Source organism: Nicotiana attenuata, chromosome 11 (assembly GCF_001879085.1).
Source record: "Nicotiana attenuata strain UT chromosome 11, NIATTr2, whole genome shotgun sequence".
Classification (NCBI taxonomy): Eukaryota; Viridiplantae; Streptophyta; class Magnoliopsida; order Solanales; family Solanaceae; genus Nicotiana; species Nicotiana attenuata.
In genome coordinates, this window is record NC_031999.1 from 56,302,773 (window position 1) to 56,323,137 (window position 20,365).

The 20,365-nt window shown below is 40.1% G+C and overlaps 3 protein-coding genes across 8 annotated transcripts; 2 read left to right on the top strand and 1 right to left on the bottom strand.

Moving 5' to 3' along the window:
• LOC109235082 (glucan endo-1,3-beta-glucosidase 4-like) lies at positions 738-2,402 on the bottom strand. Its single transcript, XM_019401078.1, has 3 exons — positions 2,200-2,402; positions 1,384-1,632; positions 738-950 (listed from the first exon to the last, which is right to left on the bottom strand). The coding sequence occupies exons 1-3, from the start codon at positions 2,297-2,299 to the stop codon at positions 916-918; spliced, it is 384 nt and encodes a 127-aa protein (XP_019256623.1). The 5' UTR covers positions 2,300-2,402; the 3' UTR covers positions 738-915.
• On the top strand, positions 3,725-14,345 carry LOC109234595 (pentatricopeptide repeat-containing protein At3g51320-like). Of its 6 annotated transcripts, XR_002069268.1 has the most exons (6): positions 3,725-5,534; positions 6,108-6,173; positions 6,914-7,067; positions 7,207-7,312; positions 7,636-7,816; positions 13,931-14,345. XR_002069268.1 is itself a non-coding variant. In XM_019400645.1 (2 exons), exon 1 carries the CDS (start codon positions 3,896-3,898, stop codon positions 5,525-5,527), a length of 1,632 nt encoding a protein of 543 aa, XP_019256190.1. In that variant the 5' UTR covers positions 3,725-3,895; the 3' UTR covers positions 5,528-5,534; positions 5,696-6,101. The 6 variants fall into 6 exon arrangements, 1 of the variants encoding a protein (XP_019256190.1); XR_002069269.1 differs by lacking the exon at positions 13,931-14,345 and having other exon boundaries at positions 7,178-7,312; positions 7,636-8,231; XR_002069267.1 differs by lacking the exon at positions 13,931-14,345 and having other exon boundaries at positions 7,636-8,231.
• Positions 15,157-17,234, top strand: LOC109234922 (extensin-like). The gene is made up of 2 exons (XM_019400961.1): positions 15,157-15,222; positions 16,668-17,234. The coding sequence occupies exons 1-2, from the start codon at positions 15,157-15,159 to the stop codon at positions 17,232-17,234; spliced, it is 633 nt and encodes a 210-aa protein (XP_019256506.1).

Sequence of the window (20,365 nt, forward strand, 5' to 3'; positions counted from 1 at the left end):
ATCCTGTGACAGATCTTGAATTTAATATTACGAGTTTAGCTTAAACTTCGGTTGGAGGAAGTGGTCATTAAGTCCTGACTTCGTTGAAAGTAAAATTCAAAACATAATATTATTTATACTAATTTTCAGTGTTTGCACATGGTTTAAATAAAAAATTATGGGTTCAATTGATCTTACACCTTAAACTAATTAACTAAATATCAGCCACTGATTTTACTATTATACATTCTCTTAATTATTACTAAACCTACTATACATGACAACTCTCACAAGAAAGCTAATTTTCTCCATGATCACAGGTTCCTGCTGGACGCACTGGACCAGCCGGAAGTTAGGTATGTCTACTGTAAAGGAAATATATTAGCGTAGTTTGGGAGTAACGGTAACTCACATACTAACACCGAGTGTGGCGAACACTTTTGGAGTGAACCGCCTTTATTTGCTTTCTCTACTTTTCGTAAAGATTTACTAAGGACTATTTCGTTCAGATCAGTGCACTGTGATAACTCTCTTTACTTTAATGCATAATAAACCAGAGCTCCCAACGCCTTTATGAAAATAAAAAAAACTAATTTTTGTTGGACTGTAATAAGCTTGAATCCAAACAAGGGTAACATGAAATTGATGGAATCAATTCTTAATCTTTTTGTTCACTTGGATTGAGATCATTCTTAAAACGGCAAGACAATAACATAAAGTATAATAAATAAAAAGGGAAAAGAAATAAAAGAAAAAGAAGAAAAAAAAGGGTGAAGAATGGCATTGGATATTCAAATGAAAATTCTCACATCATTTCATGTAGTTAAATTTTTTGTAACGTTTATGTGAGTAATAATAAAAAAAAGAAATAGATAAAAGAAGGAATAACAAGAAAAACACAAATTTTAACTCTTCCAATCTGGGAAAGAAGATGGATCAAGGAATAACCTCAAACTTGCATGCGTCATGGCCTGTCAATAGAAAATAAAAAGCAAGAATTAAATTATTTTGTCAACATATTATATATTACAATTAATCACTATCTTTGAGGCACTTCAAAAGAGTCTAGTATATATAATAACAACAATATATGTTTCAGTCTCAAATCAATTGGGGTCGGCTATATGAATCCTCACGATCATAATTTTCCATTTAAATGCAGGTCAGAAACATCATATGGAATAAACCAAATATGAAAAGAGTGAGTTCTTGTATATTTTCTCATAAGCCGACCTAGGATTCCAGGCTTATGGGTTCGAAATTTTAATCGTTTTATGTTACTGGGTTCTAAATTAATAATTTATTTATGTTCAATAAAAATTTTAAGACAAGTACAGAGTTCGAACCGAAACTACTGGATTCGGCCGAACCAGGTTTCGGCGCTCTAACTTCTAGGAAACTTACTTGGATCACGAGCAGTTAAAACAGCAGCAGAATTGAAGTAGCAACTAGCCCCTTTTGCCTTTGAGTTTTGGTAGTAGCTATTGAATGCATAAGAAGCATGATCTCTCACTGTATTTGGGAGGTAACATGGCTGATTTTCTTGTATTTTGCTGCAATCTGCACCATTGCCACATGCCCAACTGAGTGCCTGTAACAGCTCATCATCTGGTGTCTGTTCATCAGCTATGCACCAATCATGAAACTGTCCCTCTAACCATAAAAACATAAACAAAAAACACAAATCCAATTAGGGCAACATTCATTTAAAAGGAGATTCATATAGCTTAATCCGAACTAGTTTGTGATTAACGCGTAGTTGACTGATACAGAAACACACCCTTTTTTTTCCACTCTTGAGTGGCACAACCGGAAGCAGCCTCTCTACCTTAACAAGTATTATTTAATCTATCGTCATTCAAGATTTGCTTTACTAGCTTCCATACGTCACCTGATTATTTCGATCCTAACAACAAGGTACGATTAAGGCCTGCATTCATACTACCATCCCGAACCTCACGTCTAGGAATACACCGAATATATTATTGTTGTTGTAGTAGTCTTGAGTGGCATAGGACTATTAGATTTCATTGCCAAATCTTGAAAGGTAAAACAGGGAAATGGATCTGAATTCTTGGCTAAAATGAGATTTATAACTTCTGATCCATTAAATGATTGGCTATAGTTATGTGTCTAGATCTAGTCAAAACAAGTCAAGATAGAAAATTTCCTATGTAAATAATTACATGTCAAATGGAAAGAAAAAGATCAAATTCTTACCAGATTTTAAGGGAATATTTGAGAAGAAGATCAAAAAGACTAGAATCTTTATCAACCCAAATGGCATTGATCTTTTGCAATTAGGACTGGACATGTTCATAACAATATAACAGAGGAGAAACTCTTTGAATTATATGATTGTGCAAATTATTCAAATCTGTGTACAATGACTTAAAATGGTTGCAATTATATTTCAGATTGCCTAGTTTGCCCTCATGTTTATTACATACCATATATTTTTATATTAATACATGCTATAAGATTCTTTATGCTTTACTTGGAAAATATATTTAGTTTAAAGGGTCATAATTGTCAATTGACTAAAAGATACGGGATTGTAGCATATATAGTCTTTACAGCATCAAGATCACCGACTCGAGAAGAAAACATAAAGCTAAAAAGGTGGAAATTCCCCTCTTTCTCTTCTACTTGTGAGTTGTCTAGTGTAATGGATTGATTCTTCTCGAAGCAACAACAACAACGACTTAGTAAATTTTTACTAGTGGGGTCCGGAGGGAATAGTGTGTGCGTAGACCTTACTCCTACTCCGAAGAAAAAGAGAAATTATTTTCGAAAAACCCTCGACTTCTAGCATAAACCTCACAAGCCATGACTCAGTGTAAGGCACATTTTTTAATTAAGATTAAGACGTATGGATCTGAATACATATCAAAATGTTATATTATAATTTGAATAGTAATGAATTAAGAAAGTTTGTATTTCTCAACATGTGAAAATATAAAAATATTAAAGCTAAAAACACTGATTAATCTAATATTATAAGAAATACAAGAATAGTCGTTAGACGTGGAGATGACTAATAATGATGCTTGTGGTGATGACTGACGGTAGCAGTTAGCGGTGATGGTGGTTGCGGATTAACTAGCGGTGATAATATCTGATAATAATGGTTAAAGATGGTGGTATATGACGGTAGTGTCGATGGATGATAATTATGGTGGATGAAGGTGATAGATAATAGTGATACGTGACTAATAGCGGTTGATACTATATAATGATGGCTAATCGTGGCGGTTCTGGTAATGATAGTTGGTGGGACTAACTGTAATGATTAACCGTAACGGTAGTTGTGGTCTTGTGATTTATGGTAGTTGATAATAATGGGCGAAGGCGGTGAGTAGCGGTGGGAGTGGATGGATAGTAGTGAAAAATCTTCATTTCAGAAATCTCAAATAATTAACATTTTAATAATATAAAAAAACTTTGCTTTAGATCTAAATTATTCAAAACTATTCAGACCAATTAAGTGATATTAAAATAAAATAAAATAAAATAAAGATACTTAATTATTAAGATCCGAATTATTATTAAGTCCTAAAATAAAATACGCTTAAAAACTAACATTTAAATGATTACTTCACTGCAAACAAATGAGACCTTAAAATACATTGTGGATTCATTGGGTCCATGAAGTTGGGCCGTCCAAATTGAGTATAGCAAGCCCATATTCTACCTTCAAGCCCAATAATAAAATAAAAAAAACGCTTCAGAAAAATCCCCTGCCGTTCTTCTTCATTTTTTGGATTGTCCACCCTCCCTCCTCCCTCCCCGTTGCTTCAAATTTTACAAAGATTTCAACTTTCTTTGTAAATACCTCTTTCGGAGTTTTGGGTATTTGTTATATCATCCAAATATTAAAATCTGTTGATTTTCTATCCAAAAACCATAGTAATGAATGGCAGCAAGAATCTCCATTAAACACTTAATCCCATTCACAACCCCTTCTCATTTATCAAAACGATCGCTATTCTCTTCGTATTCAGCTTCTCATCAATCCAAAGCTTTAGACTTTCTGGATTCTTGTAAAAGCTTAGCTCAGCTCTTTCAAATCCAAGCTCATTTGATAATAACTGGTCTTTTACAAGTACAGAACCCTTCATTTTCTTGCAGATTTTTGAATCTCTGTACTCAACATTGTGATGTTGAATATACTTCTTTGGTATTTAAATGCATTGATTTTCCTGATACCTTTTCTGTTAATACTGTTATAAAAGCTTATGCTTGTAGTTCTGTTCCACATAATGCTGTTGTGTTCTATTTCGAAAGGCTTAAAAATGGGTTCTTGCCTAATAGTTTTACGTTCCCGCCCCTCATGAGTTCTTGTGCTAAAGCGGGTAATTTGGATTTGGGTCAGAAGTGTCATGGACAATTAGTGAAAAATGGTGTTGATGGAGTTTTGCATGTTCAGAATTCTTTGGTGCATTGTTATAGTTGTTGTGGGTTTATTGGTCTTGCTAAACAGGTGTTTGATGAAATGCCGCAGAGGGATGCTGTGTCTTGGAACAGCATTGTGAATGGATATGTAAAAATGGGTGAATTAGTGGCTGCGGGGCAGTTGTTTGATGCAATGCCACGGAGGAATTTAGTTGGGTGGAATGTCATGATGAATGGGTATTTGGAGTCGAATAACCCTGGGAAGTGCCTAAAGTTGTTCCGAGAAATGGCACAGAGGGGATTGAATGGGAATGATGCAACTGTAGCTATTGTGCTTACTGCTTGTGCTCGGTCAGCTCGGATGAAAGAAGGAAAATCTGTTCACGGGTCTCTTATTAAGGTATCTAAAGATTTGAATTTGATTACTAGTACGACCTTAATCCATATGTATAGTAGATGCGGAAGAGCAGAAATTGCTCGTTTAATTTTTGATCGGATTTCGGTCAAGAACATAGTCTGCTGGAATGCAATGATTTTGGGGTTTTGCATTCATGGGAACCCAAAAGATGGGCTTAATCTGTATGCAGACTTGCTGAGCAGTAGATTAGAAGGTACAGAAAAGGATCATGTTAAGAACATGAAGCAAGGTGACGGGGATCGTGTGCTGCCAGATGAAATCACATTTGTGGGTGTCTTATGCGCTTGTGCCCGTGAAGGACTGTTAACAGAAGCAAGAACACACTTTGGCGACATGAGTGATTTGTTTGGTATAAAGCCCAATTTTTTACATTATTGGTGCATGGCTAATCTTCTGGCAAATATTGGCCTCATGCAAGAGGCAATAAAAACAATGAAGGACATACCAGCGGAGAGCAATTTACCACTGGAATCCTCATTGTGGTCTGAATTACTTGTCTCAGCCCGCTTTAAAGGGGATGTAATTTTAGGAGAACAAATTGCAAATAAGTTGATTGAGGAAGATCCCAAGAATTTTAGGCATTATTTGTTGCTTGTCAACATATATGCTGCAGCAGGTCGTTGGGATGAAGTAGCTCAGACAAAGAAGAGGATGAAGAAGAGAGGAATAGAAAGAATACCAGGTTGCAGTTTAAAAGACTTGAAGGAAATTGTTGACAACATGACAGAGACATAAACTACAGGTATCTTTTTGTTAATCTAACTTGAGACATCTTTTATATACTAACAGCCTGATAGCTTTTCAGCATGATGTGCCTGAGTAGGATGATGCTGTATGATCAGCTTCCCCTTGATATCACTTTTGCCCTATTATTATCGCTCTTTATTACTATTGCTAATGCAGCAATGGAGCTATTTTAAGAATCGCATGATGCTGTCTTCTGCTGGTCATCTAATCTTATCGGAGTCACAGATGTTGCCTCCAGTAGCTGGTTATTTTACCTATGGAACAGTCTTTGCTTTAAAGGAAAATCCTAGTTAGATGCATGACCTCACCCGATATGTTCAATCATATGATACATGTTCATAAATTTTGTGTCCTAGTTTCTGAGAATATATCAGCTGGGAACCTAGAAGTGATACTGAAGATTGCGTGTGGGCATTCCTTTCACTGCTAAACTTACTTATTTGGGTTACTTCCTTCTTTTGTTTCCGTTGTTTGGTAAACTAATTTTTATTCATCACTTAAGACATTATCATCTATTTAGGTGAAATATGTAGATATTACTGGTTAATGGTGTGTCTTTATTGTGCAGGTATTGAAACCTTTTTTTTGTGGTACATTTTCCAAGTCGCCAGTGTTTCTACGAACACGCGCATATGTAAGTGACCTCTTACATGATGTAAAATTTCGTGCTATTAGTTTGTTGTAGTTTTGAATGGTAAAAGATTGAAAATTTGAGTGATCTTTTACTCAATTGATTTGAGCAATCTTCTTCTCTATGTTCAGTAAAAAAGAAGAAATTGGCTGAATTAGTTACCGTTATCATATTTATATTTGTAAGTGATTACTTGTCCATCTGAACTACCTGTTTGAGTTGCTTTCCTCAAGTAAGAGGAAGAGCAAATATACTGTGTTCTGTGGTTAATTTAACTACTAACGCCTACTCTTTTGTCAAGTGTTGCATCTGTGCTGAACGTTCCAATTTTGAGTTTGAGTAGACTTGGGGCAAGAACTTCCATATTACAGTCTGATATCATCAAAGTTACCTTTCTCTTTTTATTTTCATTTTTTAAATTGGAGTTATCGAACAGAGCTAGGTATAAGCAGGCTTTTGACCATTTTAGTGTCAGGAATTTGAGGAGCTAGCTTATGTTGTGTTGAATGCAACATTGAAGAACCGGTTAGACCCTCTTTTAGTGTTGCCTCCTTTTTTAATCGCACCAATCCTGTTAAGTAAGTAACCACTACAAGATTAATGCTTGACTATTTCTCTGAGTTAATTCACCACAATCTTGGAAATTTTGTCCCAACTTTAAACGGGCATTCCCTATCTTAGAATTCAAATTCTTTGGGCATAATTAGATATCTTACTGCTATCTTCTTTGTTTGTATATACAGCTGTCTGTACTTCTTTGATACTTTGGGCGCTAACATTGAAGAGCTTTAGAATGAGTGACATGCAGCTTCGGTGGAAGCTGTTGATGGATTTAAGGCATAACTCCTCGAAACTGTCCTTACATCAGAAGGAGCTTTGTAAAAGCTAAATATCATGGTAAAGACTAAGAATTATGATGGATAAGTACCTTCATGCATATGTTTTAAATATATTTGTTCTTATTTGAGATGTAATAAATTGTAGATTGTTTACCTTTGGGATCTCAGGATCCTGCTTACTATTTGTTTCTTCTCAGGGAGGCTTTACTGATGATTTCTTTACACACTTAATGTCTAGTGCTGTGCCCTTGTCTGAGAATGACTTATAGTAGAGATATGTGGCACTCATGGTATGCTTTGCTGGTAAACTCCAACTCCCTGTTTGCATTTATTGATGATGTTTTTCTGTTATAACAATTTAAAACCGCGCTAGACATGTAGAGCTCATGGTACTTCACTGGAAAACCCCATCTTCCTATTATAGCAATATTAAACTATAAAACAGCGTATAAAAAACAATATTCAACTAAAAGATGTGCTTTATGATCTCAAATCTTGACTTTTGTTTGTACAGTTAGTGAACGTGCAATTAATATTGAACTTCCCTGTTACTGTATTGTACTTGGTTAATTTTTAATGATTTATGATTCACAAATGATGCAGTTGTGTTTTGTTACGACATGCAGGTATGAAGGCTGGAAATGACCTCTGCACCCTCTCAATGCATGAAATCCTAATAAACCAGAATTGGCCCTAAATAATTATTATACATACTATTCTAGGTCCAGCTGAGATGGTAGATGATGTAACTGGTAGATTGAAGCTTTTATAGAGGCAGTCGCCTTGCTCTCTTTTTGACTTTGAGAGGTTATAAAGCTTTCAAGATCCTGAGCTAGCGTGGGCAAGAAAACATCATAGCAGGAATCTGGGCATTTCGGCTGCTACCACGTTCTTGTTGCTGCTGATGATGAAACTTGCAGCTCCTCTTTAAGTTGCATAACATATTATTGCACTGAATGTCCTTAGTTTGACAACAGCACAGCAAAAGATGGGTCATTAATTTCTTTTAATAATAAGTCAGAAATGGGTCATTCATTTATAGTGTATTAGTGAGTTACACGGATGACTGATTATTGTTGTACAGTCACATCTCTCTATATCGTTTATTCCGAATATTATTGGATGTTATAGCGAATTGCTGATATAGAAACATATATCATTATAGAACATGAGATTTGGTTCCGGAAAAATTTGGTTTTTATAAAGAAGTGTTATTATATAAGGATGCTGTTATAGAAAGGTCTGATTATATCTTGATACATGAGGATCGCTCTGTATTTATCTGCAATATTCTGCTAAGTTAATTCAATGCATATAAATATCGCAAAGTTTACATTGGTGTGTCATCCATGTAAAAATCTGTCTTTGGATGGTGTGCTTACCGGGTATATTTTGAGTTTTGACATCTCAAAATGGGGTTAATATTTGCATTGATTTCAGTTTCTTTAACTTTAAATATATAAAATTTGCTTGTAAAAATACATGAAACAATATAAAAATTCAGTTTTTTTTTTTTTTTTTTAATTTGCTTGTTAGAACAGTGCAGCTTATAGTAAAGTAAAAACAAATTTGATTTTCAAATAGTATTTATGCTGGGGATAAATTGTGACAAAGAACGATCAAAACTTTAAAAAAATAAAATAAGGGGAAGGGGGCTACACGAGAGTGGCTAGAGTAGACATTACTAGTAACATTTTCCTGATAACGATACAATTAAGAGGCACTTACAGATAAAGATAACCCAATAATTTAATCGACAAAATACCTTCGAATTATCTTTTTTGCAAATTTCAATTACTATGCTAGGGAACATTGGAGGAACAAATTTGAGACTTGATGATCGTTTGATTCAAAAGTTATCATATACTCTTGTGAATACAAAACAATATACATAAATTATGGGCCAATCATAGCAAGTCGTAATATTCCAAGAACCAAATAACGAAAAGGAATAACTAAGAATATCTCCAATTAGGATGGGAAATATTGACAACTTTTATTGATGATAATGGTGTGGTCTGCCTCTCCATGGAGAGGTTCAGAGCCTTACAATCATGTTGCCTTTCTTTGTGAGGTTGTCTTTTTCTTATCTGTCGTTCCCTCTCTCTCTTTCTCTCTCTTTGTTTGGAGAGTCCCCATGGGGAAAGAGAGGAACCCCTTTCTTGGTTTCCTTTCTTGGTATATATAGTTGTGAGCTGCATCAGCTGGGCTTTTGGTTCTAGGACCACATAGAGGTATTATCTTAGGGATAGCAGATGGGCCGTAGCCGTATTAATCATCTTAGGGGGTCGTTAAGCGTAATTAATTATGAGCGGTCGTACCACTTATTAAACTTGAATTAACCAGGAAAAATGATTAGCTCCGTTGATTATTATAGGGGAATTCTGACCCATACAGTTAGTCCCTCCGATTATCGAGGTCTTTCCTCGCACGAGCTCGATGAGCGGATTTAGTCGATAGTAACCTACAGGACTTTGAATAGGGAATGGATAACCGTCGTTCTGGTCGAGGTCGAGTTCTTTTATGGCGACGGCCCGGATTTTGCAAAGTTTTCCGGCATCACTTCTCCATACCACCAAGTCATTAGACGAATGAAACAGATACTTCCGCGTCGTGAGGGCACATGATGCCATTAATGCAGTTCGGGCGAGGTCGAAATCTGATTACGTTCTGATTCCAGTATTCGTTTCGATACGTAACTGTCGTTGGTGACAAGAGATGGGTCGTACGGAACATGCCTGGGTACGGTATAAGCAGTGTATTTGAGATTTCGAGGATGCATAGTGCGTTCTGCCCGTCTTGACAGGGCCTTATGTTCGCTACGGTTAGTGGGACGACGACTGAGGTCGAATGGACACTCCTTGGTGCTTGCCATGATGGCGTATATCTTGGTAGAATCGAACCGTTTTGACGGTTGGATATGCAGTTAATGATATCCATTGGTTTTCCCGAAACCATTTATGCTGCCTATAAAGGTGAATTGAGGTATTGGTTTCTCGTCACTTCATTGTTCATCTGAGTGATTCTGAAACTTTCTCCCTCTGCAAAATTCACTTTTTTCTTTTCTTGATTGCGATAAACTTCTACCCTTCTTACCGAATTCGGTTCTTCTTTCTTCGAACAACTAAGTGATGGCAGGCAATTCTGCTTGTGAAGCTCTTCCGGTTGACTTGCCGGTTAATCCCCCGGTGATCGAAGGACCACCTCCGGCAGTGGGAGATGTGGAGCAGGCGGAAACCGGAGGAGTTCCGTCAGTGGACGACGTATTCCCCCTGCCCGGAGGTCCGGTGATAGACTTTACCGCCGATGGAGGGGAGGATCCTATGGATGAAGCGCCGCTGATGGGGGAGGTTGGTATGGCCCGCTTGAGGGAGCAGGGGGTCATACCTACCCATGCCGATATAGTCCTTGCTCGGAGCGAGGAAAGGGTTCACACCGGCCACGCGGGGTACTGCGTCTTTTACGCGTACCCCTTCAGGCTGGGGTTCAGGATTCCGCTTCCCACTTTGGTGGTGGACTTCTGTCGCTATTACGGGGTCTGCCCGGGCCAGCTCACCCCCTCTCTATACAAGCTATTGGCGATGTTCCTGAAATATGGGGAACTGGCCGGCAGGGTGGTTACGTTGCAGCACGTACTCGCCCTTTATGCTCCCCAACGAGTGCGAGGTACCATGGTTCGGGCGTGCCCTCGTGGGTCGAGAGGGCTGATGGCCATGCTGGAGGACGAGGTCGAGGCCCGCCCTTTCGAGCATTTCTTTTACATCAGAACCGAGCATCTAGTGGCGTCCCCTTCAGGGTTCCCGGAGGCTTGGAACCATGCACGTGAGTTACTTTTACCGAGATAATCAGTTTTGTTCCTTGCTTCCCCTTTTTGTTCTGTTTACGTTAATGTCGCCTTGTTGTTGCTTCTGCAGCCGAGAGGTCGCCGCCGACCTTGCTGGCAGGAATGCGTGGGTGGCTCGAAGCCGTGCTCCCTCACACCGAAAGGATTCGCACGTGGGCGTCGTTCTGGGAAAGACATGGCCGTGGGCTGGCCGTAGGTGAGAAGTTCGTCCCTTACTTTGCTTGGTTCATGGTTGTAGGGTTCCTCTTGCTAACTTTGTTTTTCTGCTATAGGGAGGGTGAATCGTGGCAGGGCTCCTCAGCTGGCCTTCCGGCGGCCTGGTGCGATTGCTAGATTTTTAGCGGCGCCGGTGCCATGTCGTGTACCGAGGGCGGCATCGGTCGAGTATTCTGCGGCTCCTTCCCCCTCACGGCCCCTATTTCGGGACGAAGGGCCATCGAGGGCCGTTCGCCCTCGGGATGGGTCGTCTCGTGCGAAGAGGAGGAGAGGCCCTTGATCAGGCGTAGGGTTGCATTTACTCCGGTTCCTCCCGCAGTGGCTGCGCCCGTTCCCCCTGTAGTGATTAATGTGGATTCCCCCCCTTCGGAGGCGGGGGAGGGTACGACCGCAGCGCCTGCCCCTGAGGACGAATCAAGGGCGGATGACGCTCAGGTCGGCTCAGGCCGCGAAGGAACTGTTGCTTTGGCGGCTCAGTCATCGACCCCCATGGTTGAGATGGGGGGAGGGGGAGGGGGGGCTTTTTCAGTGATCGTTGAAACCGGTGGACCAAGTGTCCCATCGGCGGATGCGGCGGGAGGAGGAGGAGAAGTGCGGGAGAAGGATCCGGGTCCGAATCGGATTTGGACCCTGAGGACGTCCGCATGTTCCGAGATAGCTTCACAAATGCGATTGTCCACTCGGAGGGGAGGCCGCGCCGCATCGAGGTTCCCATGGATTCTAATTTGCTGCTACTAGGCTCGAGTCTAGTGTCGCAGTTTGGGCAGCTGTGCTCGGCAACAGAGAACGAGTCGCTGAGGGAAGTCACGGATATTGGGCTGATGAATGAAATGGCCGTGATGGGCATGAGGGTATGTTCTCAAAAAAGGAAAGGTTTATTCGTTTTCTTTTTACCTCGTTTTATTTTCTGCTTAAATTGTTGTCTTTGTTTTGTAGGCTTACTTGCTGGAGGTAGACAGCATCCGCCGAGCTAACGTTCGCTCGGCGGTATTTTTGCGGGTGTTGGAGAAGTATCGACGCTACCGGGACAGGTGCAGGGCAATGCGTGTGCGTTTGAGGAACGACCCCCGTAGCCGAGCTCTAGTCGAGGAATTGGCGAGGAGGGAGCTTCAGGCACAACGGGCGCTTGGCCGGGTGAACGCCCTAGAAGCGCAGCTCCGCCGAAAGGACGAGGAGCTCGAGGCCGGTAGGAGGGCTTCAGTCGAGTGCGAGTGCCTATGTCTGGCCAAGGTGACGGAGGCCGCATCGGAGTGGAGTACGAAGGTGGCCGCACTGGAGGGGGAGATTGCGACCTTGAAGCGTCAGCTGGATGATGCCTCGACAAGAGCTGAGGAGTTGCAGGGGGCCGTCCGTGCCGGCGAGTCCCAGTTGTCGCTGGTAAGGGCCGCTGCCGCCTTCAGGGAGGCGAGTCTTGAGGAGCGGATAGGTGTTCTTGAGCGGGGTGCTCAGGCTGCGGCGGAGCAGGTTGTGGTCTTAGAGGAAGAGAACCGGCGTCTTCGAGAGCAGTCCGCTTTCTCTGGTCAAACCTGCGAAATTTGGGTTTATGCTGAGGCCCAGCGGGACGTGTACAAGAATCTGTGGGAGGCCGGTATCGTGATCGAAGCCGCTTTCGAGGGGGCACGTCAAAGGGCTCGGGAGGCCCGTATGGAATACGGTTTTGACGCAGCGACACCAGGGGTCGATGATGGTGCCGGTGGGAGCGCGGAGGGCGCAAGCGGTAGTGCGGAGGGCGCAGGCGGGAGCGCGGAGGGCGCAGGCGGTAACGCAGATGGCGCCGAATAGAGAGTAATTTTTTTTTCTCTTTTCGCTGTTTGGCGTTTGTTGTTTTGTTTTGTTTGTTTTTTTTTTATTTTCATTGACCGGTTTTCGGCCGGATGTAAGCGGGAATAACCCGCGATTGTTTTATGAATAAAAAGGAATTTGCCTCCCGTTATTTGTCTTGTGTTTGTTTTGCCCGCGTTTGAGGGGGCAGCTTGCTTTTAATATTTGACTTGGGTGGGTGTGTTAACCTTCGGATGTTGGCGACTTTCCTTTTTGACTTGGCGTGACCGAGTCGGACCTCCCATTCGGGGGTGGTGGCGTTTAGCCTTAGTCCCAGTTCGGGCGTGGTCGGACTACTGGCCGTGATAATGAGAATACGGCCTTGTGGTCCGACCGAGGCCGAATTATACGTGTCTCTGACTTTAGCTTGAGTCGGGCGTACTTACTTGGAAGGCGAGGGTGCTTAGCCCGTGTCTCGATGTGATTGAGTTTTTGACGAGTTTGTCGGCGAAGGTGCGTGGCCCGAGTCCCAGTTCGACTGTTGTTGAACTTTATCAATTATTTGAATGCGAGGGCGCATAGCCCGAGCCTTGGTTCAAACGTAGTTGAATTTGTTGGCGAAGGCGCATGGCCTGAGTCCCAGTTCAACAGTTGTTGAACTTTATCAATTATTTGAAGGCGAGGGTGCATAGCCCGAGTCTTGGTTCAACCGTAGTTGAATTTTTTGGCGAAGGCGCATGGCCTGAGTCCCAGTTCAACTGTTGTTGAACTTTATCAATTATTTGAAGGCGACGGTGCATAGCCCGAGTCTTGGTTCAACCATAGTTGAATTTGTTGGCGAAGGCGCATGGCCTGAGTCCCAGTTCAACTGTTGTTGAACTTTATCAATTATTTGAAGGCGAGGGCGCATAGCCCGAGTCTTGGTTCAACCGTAGTTGAATTTGTTGGTGAAAGCGCATGGCCTGAGTCCCAGTTCAACTGTTGTTGAACTTTATCAATTATTTGAAGGCGAGGGCGCATAGCCCGAGTCTTGGTTCAACCGTAGTTGAATTTGTTGGCGTAAGGTCACATGGCCTGAGTCCAGTTCAACTGTTNGAGAGGTTATAAAGCTTTCAAGATCCTGAGCTAGCGTGGGCAAGAAAACATCATAGCAGGAATCTGGGCATTTCGGCTGCTACCACGTTCTTGTTGCTGCTGATGATGAAACTTGCAGCTCCTCTTTAAGTTGCATAACATATTATTGCACTGAATGTCCTTAGTTTGACAACAGCACAGCAAAAGATGGGTCATTAATTTCTTTTAATAATAAGTCAGAAATGGGTCATTCATTTATAGTGTATTAGTGAGTTACACGGATGACTGATTATTGTTGTACAGTCACATCTCTCTATATCGTTTATTCCGAATATTATTGGATGTTATAGCGAATTGCTGATATAGAAACATATATCATTATAGAACATGAGATTTGGTTCCGGAAAAATTTGGTTTTTATAAAGAAGTGTTATTATATAAGGATGCTGTTATAGAAAGGTCTGATTATATCTTGATACATGAGGATCGCTCTGTATTTATCTGCAATATTCTGCTAAGTTAATTCAATGCATATAAATATCGCAAAGTTTACATTGGTGTGTCATCCATGTAAAAATCTGTCTTTGGATGGTGTGCTTACCGGGTATATTTTGAGTTTTGACATCTCAAAATGGGGTTAATATTTGCATTGATTTCAGTTTCTTTAACTTTAAATATATAAAATTTGCTTGTAAAAATCATGAAACAATATAAAAATTCAGTTTTTTTTTTTTTTTTTAAACTTGTCTTGTTAGAACAGTGCAGCTTATAGTAAAGTAAAAACAAATTTGATTTTCAAATAGTATTTATGCTGGGGATAAATTGTGACAAAGAACGATCAAAACTTTAAAAAACTAAATAAGGGAAGGGGTCTACACGAGAGTGGCTAGAGTAGACATTACTAGTAACATTTTCCTGTATAACGATACAATTAAGAGGCACTTACAGATAAAGATAACCCGAATAATTTAAATCGACAAAATACCTTCGAATTATCTTTTTTAGCAAATTTCAATTACTATAGCTAGGGTAACATTGGAGGACAAATTTGNCTTGCTAGGAAATCCCCACAGACGACGCCAAATTGTTTGATTCAAAAGTTATCATATACTCTTGTGAATACAAAATAGTATACATAAATTATGGACCAATCATAGCAAGTCGTAATATTCCAAGAACCAAATAACGAAAAGGAATAACTAAGAATATCTCCAATTAGGATGGGAAATATTGACAACTTTTATTGATGATAATGGTGTGGTCTGCCTCTCCATGGAGAGGTTCAGAGCCTTACAATTATGTTGCCTTTCTTTGTGAGGTTGTCTTTTTCTTATCTGTCGTTCCCTCTCTCTCTTTCTCTCTCTTTGTTTGGAGAGTCCCCATGGGGAAAGAGAGGAACCCCTTTCTTGGTTTCCTTTCTTGGTATATATAGTTGTGAGCTGCATCAGCTGGGCTTTTGGTGGCTAGGACCACATAGAGGTATTATCTTAGGGATAGCAGATGGGTCGTAGCCGTATTAATCATCTTAGGGGGTCGTTAAGCGTAATTAATTATGAGTCGTCGTACCACTTATTAAACTTGAATTAACCAGGAAAAATGATTAGCTCCGTTGATTATTATAGGGTCGAATTCTGACCCATACAATGATATTAGAAGCATTGCACTCTTCTCAATTTCCCACATTCAAACAAGCTGACAGTCTGTTCCTCCCATTGAAGAAGTAATATGGTTAGGAGACTCCTGCTTTTCTCACACAAAAAAACAGCTTTAGTAAATACATCTTGAAACCTTAAAAACTGGTGGACAATCGATAAACTAATAAGAATACGAGGTTGTAACATGATAACTGGGGGAAAAAAGAAAAAGTGCATCGATCATACATAAGAAATTAATAAGTAAGCGATTTTGGAGAGATTAAGCTTTCTGTAAAAGCGCATCCATTCTGAATGGTATCACATCGAGGCCATGATACAAATGGTCCACTGGGTGTCCTAAACCCACTCCCAGAATGTTGAGAAAGAAGCCACCGGAATAGCACTTCACCATCCGCAAAACGATATTTCGGTACGAAATTAAAAATCCAAGGATCTTCTATAGTTAACAATCCAGTCCAAGATTCCTCGACACCATATTCTTTCAATACCCATAACTTAAAAGTTTCGTTCCTCTGATGAGTAGAATCTATATTTACTTAAAAGGAAAGAAGTCTGCCCTAAAAATTTGCCAAATGTTCCACATATAAAATGCCATGTGGCAACTTTAGGACAAATTAGTTATTTTATGTAAAATTAGTTTCTCTTTTTAAAATTTGAATTTGAAAACAATTAATTAGGTTTTCTATATTTAAGAAAAAAGAAAAAAGAAGTAGTTTGTACGTTTTTCTATATTTTAAAAAAAGAAGAAGTGGTTTCTATGTTTTTTTCCAAAGAAAACGTCATTCCTATTAAACAGGTTTATACATACATTTCGAAACCTTAAAAAACGACAATTGGGAACGCCATTTTCATCTATTTGCCCTAAAATTTTCATCCTACAAATTAGGCACCTCAATCCCACGACCACGATGTCTCACCACGATATCAATTCCTTACCCACGAACTCTTCTGCCCAGGATTCCAGTAACATATTTCACATTTTTATCAAATTAGTTGTCTATATTTATTTAAAAGGAAAGAAGTCTGCCCTAAAAATTTACCAAATGTTCCACATATAAAATGCCATGTGGCAACTGTAGGACAAATTAGTTATTTTAGGTAAAATTAGTTTCTCTTTTTAAAATTTGAATTNACCTCCTCCAACCTGTCACTACTGCCACAATCACCCCCACCCTTGCCAACGTACTCACCTCCTCCACCTACACACGTACAACCAACACCATCACCGCCTTCACGTGGACATCAACCACAACCACCCACTCATCGACATGCACCACCTACTCATCAACCTTCACCCCCAAGACATCTACCACCTTCTCCCCGTAGGCAACCACAACTACCAACTTACTCACCTCCTCCACTTGCATATGCACAATCACCCCCGCCATCACCAACGTACTCACCTCCTCCACCTACATACTATCCACCACCACCATCACCAATTTACTCGCCTCCACCGCCTGCATACTCACCACCTCCACCACCAGCACCAACTATCTCGCCTACTCCTCCTGCATACTCACCACCACCAACGTACTCCCCTCCTCCACCTACATATTTGCCACCGCCACCATCACCAATTTACTCGCCTCCTCCGCCTGCATACTCACCACCACCACCACCAACGTATTCCCCTCCTCCACCTACATATTCTCCANATGGTGGGGACACATAACCAACCTTCCTTTAAACCTGCCCCATGTCTCGTGTAGTGTCTCCATTGGTTTCTGTTTGAAACTCACAATCTCATCAATTTGTTGAGCGGTCTTGTTGGGAGGATGGAACTTGTTGTGAAATTGCTTGACCAACTCATCCCAAGTTGCTATAGAGTTTATGGGAAGCGAGTTTAGCCAAACCTGAGCAGCTCCTGTCGCCGAGAATGGAAACAATAATAATCTGATTGCTTCCGGAGTCACGTTCGGTTGCCTTTGAGTTTTGCAAATAGACAGGAAGTTCTTTAAGTGTTGCTGCGGGTCTTCTGTTTGTGTCCCAGAAGAAAGTCCCTTGTTCTGCAACAAGTGTAGCATGTTATTTGTGATCTGGAACGATTCAGCTTGTATTGCAGGCACAATAATGGCAGTGGCCAGATTGTCAACTGTGGGTTGTGCCCAGTCATAAAGTGCACCCTCAGGCACAGGAGGTGCCAATTGCTCATTCCTGACGTTCACGTTGGGGTCGTTTATGTCGCCCATGTCAATTTCGAGTTGGTGTATTTGTTGTGATTGTTGAAGTCTTTTGTTAGCACGATTCAATGCCCGGAATGTCTTCTCGGGGTCCGAGAGTCCTTCAAGCAGTTCTCCAGTCCTCGTAGAATTTCTAGGCATGCACCTGTGCACCCAGATCAACAACCGTCAAATTTTCAATGAAAAAGTTGGTAGAGAGAAAACTGACTACAACAAGAATCTTTGTATTTCTGTCAATGGCAATTGATAATTCCGTTAACTCCCCGGCAACGGCGCCAAAATTTGATCACGCCCAACTATGCCTTGTAAAAAAAGACTCTGCGGACGTTGCAAATATAACCCGAGTATTACGCCCAGGGTCGAATCCACAGAGAGTTAACCTATCAACCGCTATCTTCAGACCCACTAAGTCTTCAGAACCAGCTTCCCAAATATTCAAATCTCAGTTGAGTGTTCTTTAACAACTAGCTTGCAAGTAACTAAATAGCTGTAAACTAAACTAATAAGGTAGTAAACAATTATGAGAAAAATGCTAAGGCAATGATTTCCCCTATTGATGGAATCCCTTCTGTTTATGCTCATACAAATTTACCAACACATCTCTATCAATCATGAACGCTAATCTTACCGTAAATCTCTCCCGAGTAATCACAGTAATTTACTATTGCACTCTCCCGAGATACACTAGCTTAATTTATTTAGCACAGCTCACTTCAGATTACACCCAAGGCTTCGTTATCCCTAATCCAGCCTTTAAACCCGCAATTATAGATTCCTCTAATAATCTAGGAGTGGTGTTGTTCAACAATACCCTATATATGCACTCTTTTCCAAGTTATGCACACTAAATAGGCACAGCTAATTGAGGATCCTGTCAATTAACTACAACGAACACGAAGTTGAACAAATAAAGATTAAACTAGCAATTTGTATTCACATAAACAAGAAGTTCATCACCCAATAGGTTCCATCAAAACCTTAGACAAGGAATTTAGCTACTCATGGCTATGAGAAAATAAACTAAGCTTGAATTCATCATAAAATCAAATGAAAAGAAGAAAGAAGTTTAGAGTATTTTCTCCCAATGTTTTTCCTTGCTAAGAAACCTAAAAAATCAATACATGCCTCTCTTGGGCGAAGTCTAATGTTTTAAATAGGGTCTAGGTCTAAAAGTCCCGTAATTGACACTTTGGTCCCTGAAGTTTACTGCGCCTGCCGCGGTTCCGCCGCGGTCGCGGTAGAACCGCGGCCAAACACCCTCGCGGAATCTCAATCTTCTGCAGCTGCTTCCCACTGCGGTTCTGCTGCGGTCGCGGTGGAACCGCGGTGGATCCAGTTCTCTGAATCTTCGGCCTGTTTTTGCACGGGTCACTTGGGAAATTTCACAGTTGGCCTCTTTTTCATCACTTTTGACTCCAAAACTGCTCCTTAGCCGTCTTTATACATATATCACCTACAAATCATGAAAAGCACTAATAAGAGCATTTTGTCATCACTTTTAGCATTAAAACTACACAAGAAGGTGATTATTTAAGGTGAGATTATAGTCAAATTCACCTATTATCAATATCAAACAGCAATTCTACAGTACAAGAGGTGATTGGTATAATTTGTATTTTATGAACAATCTTTATTCCACTTGAGATTGTATTCCTTTAACATATAATTTTCGTGAAGTTTTAGTTTCTACTTATATTTACAAATACCTCTGTCTATTTCATGATATAATGGCGGCTGAAATCAATTTCGTTAGTGAAATAAACAGCAAGTCAATGAATTGGAAGTTAAAGGTTCGTATTCTAAGGCTTTGGAAAAATCCGGATCGCGACAGGCCTGACAACCCTTTTTCAAACTCTATGAGATCATTGGAGATGTTTAACTGGTAGTGAAGAATCACATAAGCTTAACACTGAAAACATATGTACAAGGTTGAGTCCAGTAAGAAGTATGAAGAGTCGAAAGAGTTTAACACAAAATATTCACTTAAATGATTTGTTATTCAGGACAATGAAAACAATTATGTGATTAAGCTCTACCAACTAATAGGGGAGCCCCAGTAGTGCTACTCTTCATCGGATCATGATAGTTCATGAGTCATGACGACCTGTTGAAGAACATTTTTATAATTACTTGATGAGTAGGTGAAACATTTGATGGACTGTAAAAGTGAGGCTATGAACGAAGAGGCATTTTGCATCAGAAAACTTATAATTTCATTTTAGTTTCCCATCTTCTACTTTACTCTTTTCATATTACTAGTTTTATTTAGTGCATTATTCGTCGAATTTAGCTTATGCTTAATAAAACACTTACTATGACAATTAAAGCATCATCTTTATAACAATTTAATCGATTCTAATAAAGAACCAACAAAATATGTACACCATATTACATTTACTTTTTACTTTTGATGTTGTAGCTTCTGTTAACCACACTCATTATGTCTTTTTTTGCTAGACTTCTGATGCTGCAGACGACTCTTCATGTACAATAGAAATTTAAAATATTGTTGAAAAAAGGTACATGTTTAAAGTTGAGGTTAAGAGTTTCAACAATCACAATAAAGATGAAGTCTTAAAAGTTGTTACGCTTACTGACGATGAGGAAATTATAAAGAACATGC

Bases quoted from the DNA above. Each gene is read 5' to 3' on its own strand.
- LOC109235082 (XM_019401078.1), bottom strand. From the start codon at position 2,299: ATGAACATGTCCAGTCCTAATTGCAAAAGATCAATGCCATTTGGGTTG. The intron at 1,633-2,199 runs GTAAGAATTTGA...TTTTATGGTTAG, and splicing joins AAATATTCCCTTAAAATCTG to AGGGACAGTTTCATGATTGG. The intron at 951-1,383 runs GTAAGTTTCCTA...TTCTATTGACAG, and splicing joins TTTAACTGCTCGTGATCCAA to GCCATGACGCATGCAAGTTT.
- LOC109234595 (XM_019400645.1), top strand. From the start codon at position 3,896: ATGGCAGCAAGAATCTCCATTAAACACTTAATCCCATTCACAACCCCT.